Source organism: Choloepus didactylus, chromosome 6 (genome assembly GCF_015220235.1).
Source record: "Choloepus didactylus isolate mChoDid1 chromosome 6, mChoDid1.pri, whole genome shotgun sequence".
Classification (NCBI taxonomy): domain Eukaryota; kingdom Metazoa; phylum Chordata; class Mammalia; order Pilosa; family Megalonychidae; genus Choloepus; species Choloepus didactylus.
In genome coordinates this window covers 18,347,853-18,366,273 of record NC_051312.1, presented here as the reverse complement: position 1 = coordinate 18,366,273, position 18,421 = coordinate 18,347,853, and the positions used below count along the sequence as shown (strand labels likewise).

The 18,421-nt window shown below is 49.2% G+C and overlaps 1 protein-coding gene across 3 annotated transcripts in view; it reads left to right on the top strand.

The window, feature by feature from the left end:
- The window catches only part of DTX4 (deltex E3 ubiquitin ligase 4), a 61,029-nt gene that overhangs the window by 26,327 nt on the left and 16,281 nt on the right, over positions 1-18,421 (top strand). Inside the window, exons 1-2 of one of the 3 annotated variants that reach the window (XM_037838325.1) lie at positions 4,112-4,751; positions 12,598-13,321. In XM_037838325.1, the coding sequence (XP_037694253.1) occupies positions 4,541-4,751; positions 12,598-13,321 (935 nt within the window). In that variant the 5' untranslated portion in view covers positions 4,112-4,540. Of the gene's footprint in view, positions 1-4,111; positions 4,752-12,597; positions 13,322-18,421 lie in introns of those variants that run through there. The other 2 variants (XM_037838324.1, XM_037838326.1) reach the window with 2 other exon arrangements.

Genomic DNA, 18,421 nt, shown 5'->3' with positions numbered 1-18,421 from the left:
GGCTTCTTAACCCTCTGCCATTCCCCTGAGCTGCCTCCACCCTGTGTGAAAGCTAAACTTAATCTAATTCTCACAATCATAGAGCTTTGCATGATATTGTGTGGCGTTATATGCCCTATATGTGCTTGAGAAGATCATGTAGTCTCCTATTATAAGATGTAGGTGCTACATATTTCCATAAAATTATGTTTGTTAATTTGTGAGATTCAGACACTATGGCCTTATTAATTGGAGTTATGCTTTATCTATCAGTATCTGATTTATCTATCAGTATCTGTATTTAAACATTAGTATCTGTATTTAAACATGTATCTGATAGGTACATGTTTAAAAATCTTCCACAAGATTGCAGATTGATTAGTTTCTCCTTATCTATCAATTTTTGTGTCATTTATTTTTAGGCTATACTGTTAAATTGACTCAAGTTTAGAATTTTTCTACCTCTAAAAAAGTAATAAATTTTTCATTAGTTATTATGCAATATATCCCTAGTAAAAATGAATAAACATTTTAAAACTGGAAATTTGCTAATTGAGAAGGCCACACAAGTCAAGGCAACTGTTTGCCTAATAGTCAAAACTACTCATTTCAAAAGAATTCATTAGTGTCCTATGTTAGGCAGCATCTAAAATGGCACCCATAAGCCCCATCTTGTGTATTCATGTCCTTGTGTAATCTCCTCCAGCAAAAGTGTCCTTGTGTAATCTCCTCCAGCAAAAGTGATGGTTGTCAGGTCTAAGATTAGATTACAAAAAGATACTGGCTTCGTACAAAAATGGGGGCAAAAAAGAAAAAAAAAAGGCACCCAGTGTTCTTTTTTACTTTAATTGTTCTTTTTCACTTTAATTTTTATTCTTATTATTTTTGTGTGTGTGGTAATGACAACGTTCAAAAATTAATTTTGGTGATGAACACACAACTATGTAATGGTACTGTGAACAACTGAATGTATGCTTTGTATGGCTGCATGGTATATGAATATATCTCGATAAAATTGAATTTTAAAAAAAAGACACCAGCTTCTAATTTGTTTGCCCTCTTTTGCTGTCTTGCCTGCTTGCTTCGATGAAGCTACCTGCCATATTGTGAACTACTCTATGGAGAGGTCCATGTGGCAAGGAAGTGATGTCTCTGGCCAGAAGTCAGTAAGAAACTAAGCCCTCAGCCCAATAGTCCTTGAATCCTGTCAACAAATTCACTCTGTGACTACACTTGGACACAGAGCTTCTCTTGGTTGAGCCTTCAGGTGAGATCACAGCTCTGTCCAACAACATATTGACAGCCCTGAGGCAGAGGCACCCAGATAAACCACGCGTAGATTCCTGACCCACAGAAACTGTGAGATAATGTTTCTTGTGTTAAGCCCTAAGTGTTGGGGGGTAATTTGTTATGCAGCAATAGGTAACTAATACACATTCAAAAATATAATTTAAAAATCTGCTTTTGTAAACAGAATGAATCCCATGGACCTCTACCAAGCAGTATTTTGTAAGTGTAGTTATAGTTATCCTATATACTTTTAAAGCAATAAGTACACTTTAAAAAGTATTATCCAATTATCCTTTGAACAATTCCCACTGGCTTCTTTCAATTAGTCTTAATTATTGAGGTTTCATTATGGCTACCACATTGTCCAAATTACAAATCAGGGCACATCATTCAATCAAAGATTTTCATGCCCTTTATGGGTAAATGAGACAAAATTGAATCTCTGAATTTTTTAAGGGTTTATGATACAGATTATTTGAAATTAATATGGTCTTGGGAGATCTAAGAAATTTATATATATATATATATAATATATATATATATATATATAATATCATTAATATGTAATTATATGTAGTTATTGCCAAATGGATTTTGGTAAATTATAAATTATCACAGCCAAATTCTTATCAAAATAGATATTTTTATGACTATAACTGATTACTAATGTCATCTATATATTCACTTTTTCTGGCAAATAAATAAGACTATTCAAACCCTATCATGTGTCATCAGGCATTTTTGTTCTTCTATGATACTCTGTCATGTTTAACATGGGAGATACAAGACCAGATAAAAAATCAGGCTGGAACATAGATAGGAGCAAGTTCCTTCCTGCTTTCCATTCATCTTTCTGACAGCCCGTCTAGCATTTGTTAAAAGCGTTCTTACCTGGCTTAGGCTTTTTCCTCACGGGAATTCCTGGCTTAGCTGGTCAGTGTTGTCTTCTCACTACTTCCAGTATCTTTATCAATCATGGCTAGTAGTTTCTGCACGCATGCCTGCCAAAACCAGAAGAATGTTTTCTAAGTCTTCATACTCTTGGTTGCATGATTTGAAGTAAAAGTAGCTCACTAACACTTTAGTTACCTTTTTTCCGTTCCACTTTTGTTTCTCTTCCTGAACACTACATTCTTATTTTCGCCCTTCCTTTTCTTTCACACAGAGACACTTCTGCATTGCCACGTCTGGCCTCCTACTTTTCTACCTCGATGTCCTATGACGTGTTATGGAATAGGCATTTTTATTAGAGCCAGCCCAACTAAGTTCCCCCTCTGACTAGATGTGTAACCTTAGACAAATTGTTTCAATTCCCTAAATCTATCATTTGCAAAATGGGAATAATAATGGCTTTAGGTTGGGTTAATTGAGGCATCCTTGCCTCCTTTTACTTTCATCCTTCAAACTCCAAACATCGGTGTTTTAATGAATGGAGTTTACTGAGTTCGACTGGGAGATTGGCTTTAAGGGAGAGGATGATTCGAGATTCTGGAGGTAATGCAGGGAAGGTTTTGGGGCAAGGTGACCAGCAAGAACAAAGCATAGAAATAGCCTTGAGCCTGGTGTTTTTGGAGGCCTGGAGAAGAGCAGAACTGATACTTTTTCTTTCGTTTTGTATTTTGTATTTAGCACTCCTGGATGGATGGCTAAGGTAAAGGGGGGGGGGGAGATACTGATGATGAGAGAAAGGACATCTGTGAACAAGGAAAGAATTAAAAAAACAAAAAACAAAATTTCCCCAAATATGAAGATCGTATGACATTATTAAAGAAAACGATTATTTTAAAAAAGATTCATAATCTCCCTCTCTAACACATACTCTATTTTTATTTTTCCATAGTGTCTCCTGGATCTAGATGGTACGAATTCATTGGGGTTTTGTGTGTTTGCAACCTCAACCAAACAAAGTTTGTGTTCTCTGGAAAGATGAACCTGTAATCCTGATTTCAATTTTCCCTTTTAGTCAGAGTTCACCCATATAGATTCTCGTGAACATTAAGTATTAATGACCACAATAACCAAGAGTAGCGTGGGTTGTAGTGTCCCATTATTTTGGTCGTGGACACGCTGCAGAATAAATACATTTGGCATGCGTCTTCTTGGCTCTAATAGTGTCAAGTAGGACAGAAAAAACAGTTTGCTCTTTACATAGATGACATAAATCCATTATTCGCCAATTCGCTGCATTCCTTTGTACTCGTCTCAGCAGGGGTTGGAGTAGGGTATTATTTACTGTGCAGCCATTTGCCGGCACGCGGCGCTTTGCACCAGTAGGGGGCGTGTGAGTTCCAGGGCACCCACCAGAAGAGCAAGAGGGCGTGGCTTCTGCGTCCTTGACGGACAGCTAAAGATGCGGGCGACGCCGAGCTAATAAGAGCTGGAGCGAGGGGGGCGCACACGTGTGCGCGTCCGTGTGTGTGTGTGCGAATGTGAGTGTGCAAGTGCGTGCGCGCCAGCGGAGACCCTGTGTGTCTTGGAGCTCGCGCTGCGGACACTGATCGCGCTGCATTAAAAAAAAAGAAAAATTCTTTTCCAGGGAGGGAGCTGTGAAGTTGCCGCCGACGGCAGCCGCGGTCCCCTAGACCGAGTCGTGGCGGGTGGTTCGCGGCAGCCTGGGACTGGGGGAATCCCCGCGGGCGCGGGTTTGCCTTAGCGCCGCGTTTGGGAGGGGCGGCTCATTCTGGAAAGCGACTGAGCTGAGCCACAGGGAGGGGGAGCTCTTGCCGAGGCGGCGACCGCATTTCGTGCAGGGAAAGGGTGGGGAGGGAGGGGAGAGAGGGGAGGGGAACCGAGCGGGCCATTCTGAGCGCGATTGTGCAGCTAGATCCCACCCCGGCTTCTGCAGAACCGGAGGCGCAACTGGTGCGAGGTCTCGGTCGTCGCCGCGTGGTCAGCCCCAGCTCGCCGCCGCCGGGCCTCCGGCCGCGCGCCCGCCGGGTGGCTTTGCAAGGCGGGGGCCTGTTTGCAGAGAGCCGGACATTTGCATGAAGCGACTCGACCCCACAGAGCAGCGGCAGCAGCGGCGGACCCCGGCGGCGGCGGCGGCGGCTCGCGGTCCGAGCCGGGTGTCCCGGGTCTCCGGGCCCCGGTGGATGCGCGGCTGGGGTGGGGCCAATGGGCCGGAGCTGAGGCTGCCCTGGGCGTCCAGGCGCGGGGCGGGGGGCGCGGTCGAGGCCCGGAGGCGGCGGCGCAGGAGGAAGCGGAGGAGGACGGGCGCGCCGGGCCCAGGAGGCAGGCAGCGCAGCGCTGCCGCCACAGCTCCGGGCTCGCCATGCTCCTGGCCTCGGCCGTGGTTGTCTGGGAATGGCTGAACGAGCACGGGCGCTGGCGACCCTACAGCCCGGCCGTGAGCCACCACATCGAGGCGGTGGTCCGCGCCGGCTCCCGCGCCGGGGGCAGCGTGGTGCTGGGCCAGGTGGACAGCCGTCTCGCGCCCTACATCATCGACCTGCAGTCTATGAACCAGTTCCGCCAGGACACGGGTGAGCTGGCCACCTCTGCCCCGCCCGCGCCCATCTCTCCTTCCTTCCCCGGGACCTCTCGCATCACTTGCCCACCGACTAAGCCCATGCAGAGGTGTCACCAAGAGGTCATGTGGTGGGCTCTTTTACTCCCGGTGATCTTCTTAAGACCCTCTTTCCCCAAGTGAAGATCCCTCCGAGTAGTAGCAGCGTAGTAGTATCAGTATCAGATTATGCAAACCCAGCTTCAATCTAGCCCCTCAGAAACCCCCTTCCACGCCCCCTTTTCAGTGCTCGGTGGCCCTAAATCCTCACATATGGATACTCTGGTCCTAGCCCACAAACAATCCCAGCCCCTCACACCTGCTAGCACAGGTTTCCAGCTCGTCATCCCTGACGCCCCACTGACACTGCTTTGCTTCAGGCACCATGGCGCCTGGCATTACCCCCCATCTTTCTGTCTCTGCCCCTCCTGTGTGCGCTGCCTTCTCACACTATCCTGGGAAGCTCTAGGGTCTGGCACAGGAAGGGCCAGGCCCTGGGAGCAGAGGCTGGAGTTCCTGGGATTCCAGGGGATGAACCCCCCAGGATGCCATGGCACTGGTGAGTGCTGCTGCCTGTGCACTCCAATTGCTGAAGCAACAGGCCCCAGCAGATGGGGAGAGGCTGGGGAGGAAGGGGCAGGGGAATGCCAGGCTGGGAAGCCGCTCCCTTTGTCCCTGCCGGAGGAGGCAGATTCCTAAGCAGAAACTCCCCAAGCTTCCTCCTGAAACATAGCCTATGAGGGGGAGGCATCTCAGCCTCCCAGAGAGCTAAACTCCTATCTTTAAATGAGAATCAGGTTACCACTGTGGCCAGCACAACCCCACCCCCCAGCAGACCGGCCTTTCCAGGTTACTGGGAGGAAGGGTGGGGGTTAGGTTGGCCGGTCATTGGTCATCAGAGGAAGGAGCAGGGCAGAGCTCCAGTATATTGAGGGTTAATGGGCGACCTGGGACCAGAGTCCACTGTCTCTCCAGTAATCGATTCAGTGAGGGGTGGAGAGAGTGGGGAGGGAGAATTCTGGAATTCCAGCTAGTTCTCGGCAGAGGCGGAACACAACTGAGGAGCCTGGAGAGGCAGGTGTGGAGGGGAGGGAGCAGAGAGGATGATTAGGAGAGTCCCAGAGGGTCAGAGAACAGCTGTTTGAGCAGGCATCCCAGACTCCTTGGAAAGCCCCCACATCCTGTGTGCTAATTAGGATGGTCATGGGAAAGGAGTATCTTTCCCCCCTGACATCCCCTCCTTTAGTCCTTTAGTCATAACTCCCAATAACCTCTTTGCCAAGGACCTTGCAGACACTGGCCGATTGAGCAATGCTTTCTGGGGAAAGGATTCCAGAAGTGTTAGCATCTGGAGGGGCTTAAACCTTGGTGGGAAAAGGGAGGGCGGTGGGGCTGAGAGAGACTGGGAGGAGGAGGGAATAAGGAGGAATGGGGGGAGAGTGAGAAAGAGGATTAAGTGTGGTTGAACGGAGGAGGAGAATGTAATTGTGCAATTGGGTTAGAGGTTGTGGAGGTGAGGGTGGAGGTGTCAGGTGGGGGGAGTGTGTGTGTGTGTGTGTGTGTGAGTGAGTGAGGGAGCTGAGGTGCAGAGGTGGGACGTGGAGGCCAGCATTTAAGACATCTGGCAGGGAATTCCAGTCCTGCTCAAAATAGACAGGCAGGTGTTAGCTTTTCTATTTCACACTCTATCTCAGCAGCATGTGGAGACACACCTTGATGACATAAAGTTCCCTGCCCCTGTCTGCATTTGGGAAGGGCAAATATTTCATCTGTGTTTGAGGGTACCTAAAAGGGTCATGACCCAAAGATCCCTTTTCATGGAAGTGAGATTCTAGAGAAAACCAGGCTTAAGGACAGAAGCTTCCTCCCCCGGGACCCCAGAAGCCGGCTGACTACTCTGGTGATTAACAGTTTAGAGGCTGGGGGCTCCTCAGGTTTTATGGCGGAGGCCTGAACATTTTAAAGACTGCCTCGTGGTTCAGACTGCTTTGGTTTCGTCTACTCCTTCCAGGAATGCTGGGTCTGTCAGAGCTTGTCAAGTGAGAATAGGCCTGTCTCTGGGTTGCTGGGCTCTGAGCCCCCTCCTCTCTCTCCTCTGTCAACAGGCACTCAGTTCCTCTCAATATAGCTCATTGATGAGGCCCTGACAGGGTAGGAACTTTAAACCACCAGCTCCCAGGCAACCTCAGCCAAGCCCTGGCAATGTTTAATTAAATTACCCGCCATCCCCAAGCCACGATTTAAAGCTGGGAACCAGAAACATCCCCGTAAACAAAGGAGAGCTGGAAGTCCCCTACCCAGAGGCGATTCCTCTCCGCTTTTTGTTGCCTCATCTATCAGGGGACATTTCCTGACATGGGAGCTTTGTCTTGCCTCCCTGGCTGCAGAGTCCTCAGGCCCTCTACTCCCCTGGGCTCCAGACCCCATCTAGCCAGTCTCCAGGGCAATGGCTGGGATGCTGCAGGCACCGTCTGCCCGCCTCTTCCCTGGGCCCTCTTCTCCCCTGACCGCCTCATTTGCATGCTATGCTGGTCTCTAGGCATATGGCGCCTGAGAGTCTGAAGGAAGGAAAGGAATGGGGTGAGGTAGAGGAGACAGGGTCTTGGCTTGGTCATTGGTCAGGCCCTCTGTGCCCATAGCCACTTACCTTGACTGGGATGCTCTTTTTCTGTTGTGGGGAAGTGGCTGGGACGCTTTACTTCAGCCTCACTTCCCCTGCATCTTCCGTCACACTTGACCACTGACATCTCCAAGGCCACAGCAGGAGGGGGGGAAGCCCAGGCTGGGATTGGGAGACCTGATTTGCACTCTCCTCCTGGATTCGTTTATCTCACTTGCAAGACCTTGGGCAAGTCCCTTAGCCACTCAGGCTTCTCTTCCCATCCTGCCCGTGAATGGATTTGGTCCTGCCCCAATTATGTTGCTAATAAGAAGCATCATGGTGTGAAGGAAGGGTTCTTTCCAGAGTTTTCTGTGCAAGTTTTGCTTCTTTTATGTGGTGAGATGGGTCAAATGGAGAGAGAGTCGGTCTGATTTAAGAATTTGACCAGCTGATTCTCAGGCCCCTTGTGGTATGTCCCCGGCCCTGTGCGTACAGTAGCAGAGGAGGCAGCTATCACGATGGTCAAAATGAGAATTACAGTCCCGGGGATGTGCCCGATGCCGTCATTATACCAAGTGTACTGCACATGTGTTTAATCTGTACAACCATCTTAGGAAGAACCTAAAATTATTTCTATTTTGTAGGAAAGGAAACAAGTTGAAAAGTGAAGTTGCTCAAGGTTTTACAGCTAGTAAATGGTAGACCTGAATTTGAAATCAAATGCCTTGAGCTCTACTTACCTTCATTTGTTAAATGCTTACAGAGACATCCACGTGCTTGGGATATAGCAATAACAAAGCATCTGAGTTTTTGCCCGTGTGGAATATATTAGTTGAGGAAGGGGAATGAGGTGTGAGAGGCATGTGATTTTCTGCCCACAGTGGAAGCTGTAAACGCAGTGAGTCACTTGAGTAGATGTGGCAGAAATGTCCCCAGAGACCTCAGATTGTGCCTGGAAGGCATTGCCTCCCATTTCCCGGGAACCAAAATATCCTGGGTGCTTTTGGGTTCCAGGTTTGAGTTGGGAAAACTTTCTTTTTCTTTCCTCCTCCTTGGTTTGTAAACATCCTCTGTCCCTATCCTGTTAGAGGCCTTTTCTTGGGATGCTGTGTCCTGGTATCAGATGGGATGTCCTCAGATCATCTAGCTCATGATCCTGATTCTAGAAAGGTCTGAGGCTAGCCTATTTCAAATAGGTCCTTGAAAACAGAAAGGAAATCCCACCATCTCTGTTGTCCCAAAACTTTGGTTCTGTCCACTGTCTCTAACTCCCTTCTGAGCCTGCTGTAGCTCCTCTAGGGCTGAACTGAACTCAACAACTTTCCCTCCCAAAACCAGTTCTTCCTCTTGACACTCTTCTGCCTGCTAATGATGCCTCTGGTTTCCTTCTTGCCTATGGTCAAAGTTTCAGAATTCTTTGACTCCTTCCATCATTCAGAGTCTTAATTGGGTGCCGAATACTTCCAGGCACATAGACCATGTGGCCCAGTAGTTCAGCCTTCATTGTGGATGATGCAAACCCAGGGCTGTTGTTGACATGCAGATCCCCAGGCCCAGGTCCCGGAGCTCTGACCCATTGGAGCACATTGCTGACCCTTTCCCCAGGAGATTCTGAAGCAGGAGATCCTTGAACCTCTCATGGAAAGCAGTCAGCCACTCATGGTTCAGGTCCTACCCGTTTCCTCTCTATAGAGTCTCTCCAGTTGGTCACCTCCTTTCCATTTCTACTGCCAGCACCCTCATTTCTTCTCACCTGGGTATAATTAATGGAATAGCTCTGGTCTACTGCTTCTCTGCTTAATGAATTTCATTGGTTCTCTGTGGCCTATAAATTAAACCCTCTACAGCCTGGCGTTCCAGACCTTCCACATCCTAGTCCTAGACCTTTCCAGTTTTATCATCTTCTACCCCGTAGTAATTTCCTCTACTCCTGCCAAACAGATAGCCCTTTTACCCTCATGCATTCCCTCCTAGTTCTCTTTATCTCCCCACCCCACCCACACCCAAAATTTTCACCAGGTCTTTCTACTGAAATGCCCTCTTTTGCCATTTTGCCCATTGACATTCTCCCAAACCTTCAAGTTCTATGCCGTTTGTCATCTGCTCCTTGAATTGTTCTCCAAACCTTCATTACTTTATTTATTCATTCGATGTTCATTGAGCCCTTAGGAAATGCCAGGTACAGGGCATACGGCAGTGAGCAAAACCTTGTTGCCCGCTCTTGTGGGATTGGGAGGCTGGTGAGGAAGACAGATGTTCATGGAACCAGACTCACAAATAAACATATAACCAGGCATTGAGATAAGTGCCATAAAGAACTGGAATGGGAATTCGATGTGGCTAGGGCAGCTCAGAGGGGCCTTCTTGAGGAAATGAGCTGAGGAATGAGGAATGAGCTTTCCTAAAGAAACTGAGTAAGTTGCTCAGTGCAAAGGATGCTAGAGTGTTTCACCAGCATTGTGAAAAGCCCCAACACGGGAGAAGTAGGCAAGGGGAAGAGCCTGAAGGAGGCTGGTGTAGTAGAAAAGGGGGCAGAGTAATGCAGGTGAGGGGGCTGCAGAGGTTGGTAGATGGAAAGGATTTAGACCTTACCTAAGGAAGTCGTGGAAGGCATTTAAGCAGAGTGGCTATACAGTCAGATTCCTGCCAACTGAGCCCCCATACCATTTTGTTGACATCCTTCTTGTGGCATACACTGCCTCATAAATAGGCTTTTGCGCACTTGTCTTCTGGCTCACATCTTAGGCTGTAAGTTACTTGTGGAATGAGTGAGTTTTTTCTTTCTTCATAGCAGCTAACATGTGCTCAGCAATATGCGATAAATGATTAAATGGGAAGGTAGCTGGATGTCTTCAATCAATCATAGCACATGTGGGGAGCCCTCATTACAGCCAGACTATACAAGGCGCCTAGAATATGAAAAGATATACAGCGGTATCCCTGTCCCCATTGAATGCACTCAAAGTGCAGAAACACACAGTCAAGATATGCATTCTGGACTCCTGAGGGTGGGGCCTGGGTTTAGAGAACTTTTCAAGGAACAGGTGACAAATGACATAGAACTTGAATGCCTAGGAGAATGTCAATAGGCAAAAAGGCAAAGGAGGGCATTTCAATTAGAAGGACCTGGTGAATAGTGTGTGGGGGGAATGGGGTCAGAGAACTACAAGGGAACGCATAAGGATAAAAGGGTTATCTGGCAGGAGAAGTGGAAATTTCAGGGGACCAAGGAAGATAAACTAGAAAGGTATGTTCGAGTCAGGGCATAGCTTGCAGAAGCTTCTGGGCAACTCTTGGGCATCCGCAGGATTGATATCTCTATTGGAAAAAAATGCCTTTTTAATTACCCTTGTGAAAATTGGTCAAGGACATTATTCTGGCTACCTTGTAGAGAATATAATAGTTTCTGCCTCTGTAAAAGATGTTTCATAGAATTGCCGTGAAGATCATATGCAATGGGACATGTGAAAGTCCTTTCTAATTAATAAGATTGTGCAAATGAGACACACACAAACGACATCCCCCAAAACTAAACTTTCCCCATGACTCTCAATCCTGCTTAGACATATAACACAAAATAAATTGGAAAAATAATCTCCGACTATTACTGAGCTCCTGCCACGTGACAAGTGCTGTTTTAGCACTTTATATTTATTCCTTCATTTAATCCTGAAATCCACCCTGTGTAGTAGCTACCAGGGACCCCTGTTTTACAGATGAGGAAACTGAGGCTTCATCATGCAGCTGGAAGGGATGGAACCTCCGCGTGGCCCCTGCTCTTTGTTCCTGAGCAGGGTGGCTGCTTAGAAAGGAAAGGGATACACAGGAGGAGGAAACTCCAGCCCACCTCCCTTCTCCCTTCTCCCCTCCTCCCATGCCACCACCCCATGCCCCCCAGCCCAGCCGAGTCCTGGTGCTGAAAAGGGGATTGTTCTGCTTCTCCCTCTGTGCCTCTGAGAGTTGATGTTTTGGGTCATTAAGGGACTCGGAGATGGAGTGAGGGGTGGGTTATGACCCTGGCCAAGGCCTGAATGGCCATTGTTCTTTTCTTCCCCCCTTGAATGGGATTCTGTCCCCAGTCTTGGTTGGAGGAAGGAGTGGGTCAGAGGCCGGGGGAAGGAAGCCTTTTCCCACCACTTTGGTGGATGAAGCTTAAATCTACCGATGCAGAGATTCCGGCATCTTTGGAGCCCTCCCCAGCCTTCCCTCCTCTCCCTTGAGCCGGGCGTTTTTAGCCTTGATGTTGACGCCCATGCAGTGGGCCCTGGTTGGGGATTCAGGTTTTGTGTGGTGGGGGAGAAAGAGGCAACAGTTACAGGGTCAGTCCCCTTCTGGTCCTGCTGGTTCATTTCTGCACACCCTTCCCTTATGACAGCCCTGGCCTCTTCCGTACTCCCCCCAGTGAAACTAAAAATTAAGGAGGCTTTGAGCTTCCTGAAACATGTTAGAAAGAAGTGAAATTATTATCATGACCAGTATTATTGTTGATGTAAGATTGAATGTGGAGGAAGATGAGATGGTTTTCTCAAGCCTGATTTCCCTTCGTGTCCTCACAGTAAAGTGTCATTTTGTACCTCACCCGTAAAGTTATCTCTGGCTGCTGCCTCCAGGAAGCTTTCCTGATTGAAGGCAGAATCTTCCCATCCCTCCCCTAGGCTTCCCTGGGTCCTTCAGGGCAGAGGAGGGGTGGGGTGTATGGAGGAGCAGGGGAGAAGGAGTATGATATTTATGAGCACGTAGTATGTGTCAGGGACTTTATATACCTTAGTGCAAGTTACGTGAAGTCCAGTACCTGGCTTACCCAAGTTGCTCCATATACATTAATTGAACGAATAAGTGAGGCACATTTAATCTTCACAGAAACTCTGAGAGGTAGTCGTTATCCCATTTCCCAGGGAAGAAAAGGAGACTGGGACGTTTTGTGTTAGCTGATAAGTGAACTGGTTTGGCTGGAAACCAAGGTCTCCTGACTCCAAACCAGAAGGCCTTCTTTCTGGGGCTTGGCATTGCCCCCCCATAGCCTTCTTGTTGCAACTGATCTACACCCACTCATGTTTATCTCCTTAAAGGCTGGACTGAGTTTCATTCACAACTGATCCCTCAACAGGCAGTGTAGTACCCAGCACACAGTAGGGCTTGTTTGGTGTTTGCCTATTAACGGAGCACAATTACTTTTCATTCCATACTGACCCAGACCCTCTCTTCTGTCCCACTCCGGCAGGGACCCTCCGTCCGGTTCGTCGCAACTACTACGACCCATCCTCGGCCCCTGGGAAGGGCGTGGTGTGGGAGTGGGAGAACGACAATGGCTCTTGGACTCCCTACGACATGGAAGTGGGCATCACCATCCAGCACGCCTATGAGAAGCAGCACCCCTGGATCGACCTCACCTCCATCGGCTTTAGCTACATCATTGACTTCAGCACCATGGGCCAGATCAACCGACAGACCCAGCGCCAGCGCCGCATCCGCAGGCGTCTCGACCTCATCTACCCCATGGTCACCGGCACCTTGGCCAAGGCTCAGTCCTGGCCGGCCAGCCCCGGCGCGGCTGCCTCGCCCCCCGCCCCGCCCTGCTCCTGCCCACAGTGTGTCCTGGTGATGAGTGTTAAGGCGGCTGTGGTCAATGGGGGCACCGGGCCCCTACAGCCCCCAGCAGCCCGCAAGCACATGCCCCCATCCGGAGCGGTCAAGCTGCCCCCACCCCCAGGCCCCGGGGCCAAGCCACTGGACAGCACGGGCACCATTCGCGGCCCGGTGAAAACTGTCCCGTCGCAGGTGAGCCGACGACCGGCGTCCAGCATGCCGGCTGGTGCAATCGTGGGCTCCCCAGCCAGCCCCCCAGGAGTCAGTGGCAAGACTGGAAGTGTGGCCCTGGCAACCTTGAATCGCACCAACCTGCAGCGACTGGCCATCGCCCAGTCCCGGGTGCTGATCGCCTCCGGGTAGGTGCTTTCATGGCTGCGTCAGAGCACCTCTTCATGGTGATGTAATCTCTGCCTGGGCCAGAGATTAAGGAAGGTCTGCCAGGATTTAAGCTCCTCAACTCGTCCTGACCTCTGGCTGCAGGTGGAAGACAGCATGGGGTGGTAGACGAGGGAGGCTTTGATCTTTGGGGTCCAACAGGTCTGGGTTCCAATTGAGATTTTGCCTCCTAGCCATGTGATTTTGGGCAAGGTCCCTAATATCATTGAGTCCCAATTTTACTTTATCTGTAAAAATGTTGGCAATAGTATGCCTATGACGGTGGCTGTGAGGAATAAAGATTATAAGTAAGAATAGGCAACATTAATAGGGCTCCTGCTATGTTCTAGTCTCATTTAATCCTTGTAAGTCTATGAGGTAGGCATTATTAACCCATTTTACAGATGAAGAAAATAGAGTCTCACTTACTTAAGGGCACACAGCTAATCATTGGCACACTGGGAGTGAAGCCTTAGGAAGTCTGACTTCAGAGCCAGGCTGCTTCCCTAGCAAGCACATACCACAGTGCCCAGCTCACAGTAGGTGCTGTTGGAGAGTTAGTCACTTTCCTGTAGTCTCTTTGGAAGCTGAAGAAGTGACTCCAGATTGGAATAGCAGCTCATATTTCTTGGACAACCTGGTGATGTGGTGAGCTCAGTGATTATCCCATTTTATGGTCTTGATCTTCCTGATCATAAAATGGGTGATCATAAAACGTGGTGCCCACAGATTTCCCTTTGCCTGCCAGCCCCTGATTTCTTTCTTGTCTGCCTTTCACACCCACCTGGTCTTCCCTTTCTCTAGCGGGTCCTGGCTGGTCTGCAGCCCCTGAGCCCCCAATGGTCAGGATGGTTTTATGGTTAGGGTGGGTGCCAGATCCTAAAATTCCAGGCTGCCCAGAGGAGGTGTCATCGCACTTAGCTTGTTCTTGGCATATAGGAAGATCTGTGCTGAGAGGAGGGAGGAAGGTGGGTATAGGGGAGAGCAGGGGCAGAGCTTAGCAGGGAGAGGACTGGACCGAGAGTATGGAGGCCCCTCTTCTCCTCCTGTCTCTGCCTCAGCATCTTTGCAAGGTCCAGTTTCCTCATGTGTGAAAGGGCGCTCATCATACTTGCCTTACCTGCCCCACGGCATCGGTGTGAAATTCTCTACTAAGGGAACCCACCCCTTGGCAGCTCACCAGATGTGCTTGCCCCCATTATCCTGTTCCCATACCCTGTGATACAAGTTTTAGGCCTGGGCACTTAAGCTCAGAATTTGCTTCACATGGAGGGCCACATGGATCATGTGCTACTGTGTGGGGCTGGGACTCAGCTTTTGGTCTCCTCATCCAGTGCCCTTTGGCCAAAGCCCCAAAGCTCCTTCCTTGTATGTGAAGATAATTTATTAATGGTGAAATGCTGGTCAAATGCATGGGATTTTATGTCACTTCCTCTCAGCTGGCAGGAGTGTTTGGCAGAGCTGCTCTCCTTCTCCATGCTGTCATGCAGCAGTGTCCCGGAGCCTCTAGCAGGCCTCTACAGTGACTGCAGGTGTGGAAAAAGGAGCCTCCTACAGTGATAAGAACCCAGCCTCCAGATCCAGACCACCTGGGCTTGAATCCAATTCTCCACTGTGCAACTGGGGGCAAATTTTGCAAACTCTGTCTTCAGTTTCCTCATCTATAAAAGGAGGATAGTAATAGTACCTTCCTTATAGGGTTGTTGTAAGGATTCAATGAGATATTCAGTGTACAGATTTAGTGCAATGTTTGGCTGCACAATGAGACCTCAGTTGGTCTGAACTCCTATTCTTGTTCTTATTATTAACAGTTACCTATTGAATAAGCACTATGTAGTTGAACTGAAGTCAAAACTGAGCAGGGTCTAATACCCCACCTCATTTCTGGTGCCCTTGACAAATGCCAAGTGACCCCATGCCATAATCCAAGAAAAGGCACCCCAGATTGCTTTGAATCTGTGAGGGAGTAGCAGCTCTTTATCTCTCTTCTTTATTCCCTGTGCCTGCCAATAGAATTGGAGCTACAGAATGGGGTGGAGGGCTGGGCAGTGTAGTTTCAAAAGGGCTATAGAAACAAAATTTTTCTTTTCCTCTGCTGTTTCCCTGACAAGGGAGGCCCCTCCCTACCCCTCTCTGTCTTCCAGCCCTTTCCTCTTCACTTCTTACCACCTCCCTCACCCCCACTACCATCTTCTCCTGGAGCCTTTCTTGGACATTTAATTAGCGTGATTATTCCTTTTGTCTGGCACTGCCATCGACCTTCTGTCGTTGCATGCCCCCTTCCCCCTCCTCTCTCTGCCCATGACCTCTTCAAGCAACTTTCCCACGGAAAAAAGGGAGACCAGGGAGGGAGGTAGAAGTGGATGAAGAGGAGGGTTTGGGGGTGGGGAGGGACAAAAGATACTGTGACTTATTCAGAGACACAAGCAGGGGGTTTCTAAAGAGAAGAGAAGGGGGGCTGTGCTTTGGAGGGCTGGAGTCGCCCCTCTGTCCCTCTCCTTTAGAATGGAGGCTTCTCTATCTCCAGCTCAGCCTTAGTAACCATAAAGACAAGACCATTGTCCTGCCTTAGGATTCCTGGGTTGGCAGCTCTTAGCTCCCAGAAAAACACTGCTTCTCACTACGGTGTCTGCAGAGATAGTCTCCCTCCAGCACCCCCCTCCCCTGTTACCTTGCCAGCTCTTCTCTGTTTAGTTTTATATTTTAGGGACGGAAATTAAAACTTGGCTCCTCCATTCCTGGGAACAGCCCACTGGAATAGAGGAGGGGATCTCCTGATTGGCTGCACAGTTTTGGCTGAGTTGAGTTGCCTGGAGGATGTGAGAAGCATGCTTGTCACTAGGTTGGTACCTTTTAGAAGGAGGGCTCGGCCCCCACACTGGGTGTGGCCAGTGTGGACCATGTTGATTGTTCTAAGGGTTTCTCATGTTAGCTTGTAATGGTGGGGTGGAGGAGGGGACCTCAGGTATCGCAAGCTCAAAAATTCCAAATACTGCTCAGCACTCAACTTTATATTTGCTGTCTATATCTGCAAGAATCTGAGAACATGGAACATTAGAGCAGAAAAAGGCTTTATCAAGCCTAACCTGCTCTTACATGTGGGAAATAAAGATGTAAACAGTCACCCAAATTTGCACTTGGCTATTTACAAAATGTTAAACCCAGATCCTAAATCCTCCCAGAGACCCCACGAGGCAAACATTTTGGGTGCCCAGTTTTATAGCTGTGGTTACTCAAATGTGGTCAGTGACGTTCAGAGAGGCTGCCTGGCTCTCCCAAAGGCACAAAGCAAGCCAGAGGCTACTGAACCGGACTAGACTGCAGATTTCCTGACTCCCTGTTCTGTGCTCCTTCCAGTGTACCCTTCTGTATTTCTCTAGTAAATAGTGCCCCACATTGCCAAGCCCTGCTGCCACCCAGATCCTAGTGACCAGTTGTCCACCACACTGTCCCTTCCCTGACGTGGAGGGGCCATGCACCTGTCCCACATCTTGGCACCGCAGTAGACATGAGCGACCAGGGGCCACATGCAGATCTTGCCCTTGATGGCAGGCTGCCTGGGAAGCTTGCTCTGGGGATTGGATTATTTCCTGGTTGACCAGATTGGGTGGGTGTGGAAGCCTGCCAGTCCAGTTTGTGAGAACAAAGGTAGCTTTTGTCACCCAGATCACAGCTACTTATCAGCTGAAGTGGGGGGCCTTGGAGATGGTGAGGGGGATGCAGGTGCAGGGCTGGCTGTGGACACTGCCCCTTGGTGGGCAGCAGGGGAAGCTCCTCCTTCCCAGCCTCTCTGGATGGAGCTGGGGGAGAAGGTTCTGAGCTCAGCAGGGCTTAGGCTGCCACTTCATTCTTAGGTATTGGGGTGGGAGATCAAGAAATCTCTCTGGCGTCTTCTAACCCAGCTCCCTCACAGTTTTATAGATAGAGAAAGGGACGCTCTGGAAAGCTCACTGACTGAGTGAGGAGTTACAGGCAGAGTTGGGGTTTGAGCTTGGTTTTCCTGACTTGATGTGCACTGTACCGTGCCTGGCCCCATGGGGCAGGTCGTGGAGCCCAGTATCAGGTTTGTTGGGTCCCCTTTTATTGGTCCAGGTTTCCTTGTTTTGAAGTCAGCTGTCCCTTCCCCCCATCAGGGTATGATTTCTCCTGGGGACGGTTCCTGGAGAAGAATAGCCTTTGGTTGACCTTCCTGCTCAGCCTCGAGGTGCCAGGTTGGTTCCACAGAGACCTATGTGGGTTTCCATTCCAGCTTTCTCCTCTACAAGGTTTATTCGTTACATTCTCTGAGCTTCATGCTCAGTTACCTACGATGTTACAATTTTCCATAAGACCCAAGAACAACGACCTGGTGCTGGTTAAGAAGTGGACTCCGGAGCCAGATTTTCTGGGTTCAGATCCATGGCTGTGTGACCTTGGTCAAGTTTGCTAACCTTTCTGTGCCTCAGCTTCCTTGTCTATGAAATGGGGTTAGCCCTCATTCATATCTGCTGCACCCGTTGCTGGGAGGAGTAACCAGGTTGGTACATTGTGAAGTTAGAACCATGCCTGGTACAAGGGGAGCTGTATGCGTGAAGGATTATAACATACAGATGCCTGGCACAAGGCAAGGCCCTCTGAGGCCCTGGGTTGGGTCTTGTTCATTGCTGTGTTCCCATCATCTAGCATAGCGTCCAACACAAACTAGGGCTCGAAAAATACTTTTTTGAATGGGCACACAACCAAATAAATAAATAAACAAATGCTCTCTTCCTGCTTTCTATAGTGCCATGCCACCCCCCAGAACTGACCCCCTAGCTTCTGAGGCTGTCTGGCCTCCAGAGTCCTCTTTGATCCAGTCCGTTGACCTTCCTATGCCCGTGTACCGACTCCAGACCCAGCTGTAGAAGCCACAGTGGCAGAAGGAATAGCACAAGACCCAGCCCCACACCCCCCATGTTTTCTGTAGCCAGCACTGTGGGAGGCCTCGCCTCTCCCGGGCAGCTGTGCCACCCCACCCCCCTCCTCCAGCCTGGCTTGAGTTGCTGGGAGAGGGGAGAAAGTACAAGTGGTTTTTCCTGATATTTATATTTCTCGAGGAAAAG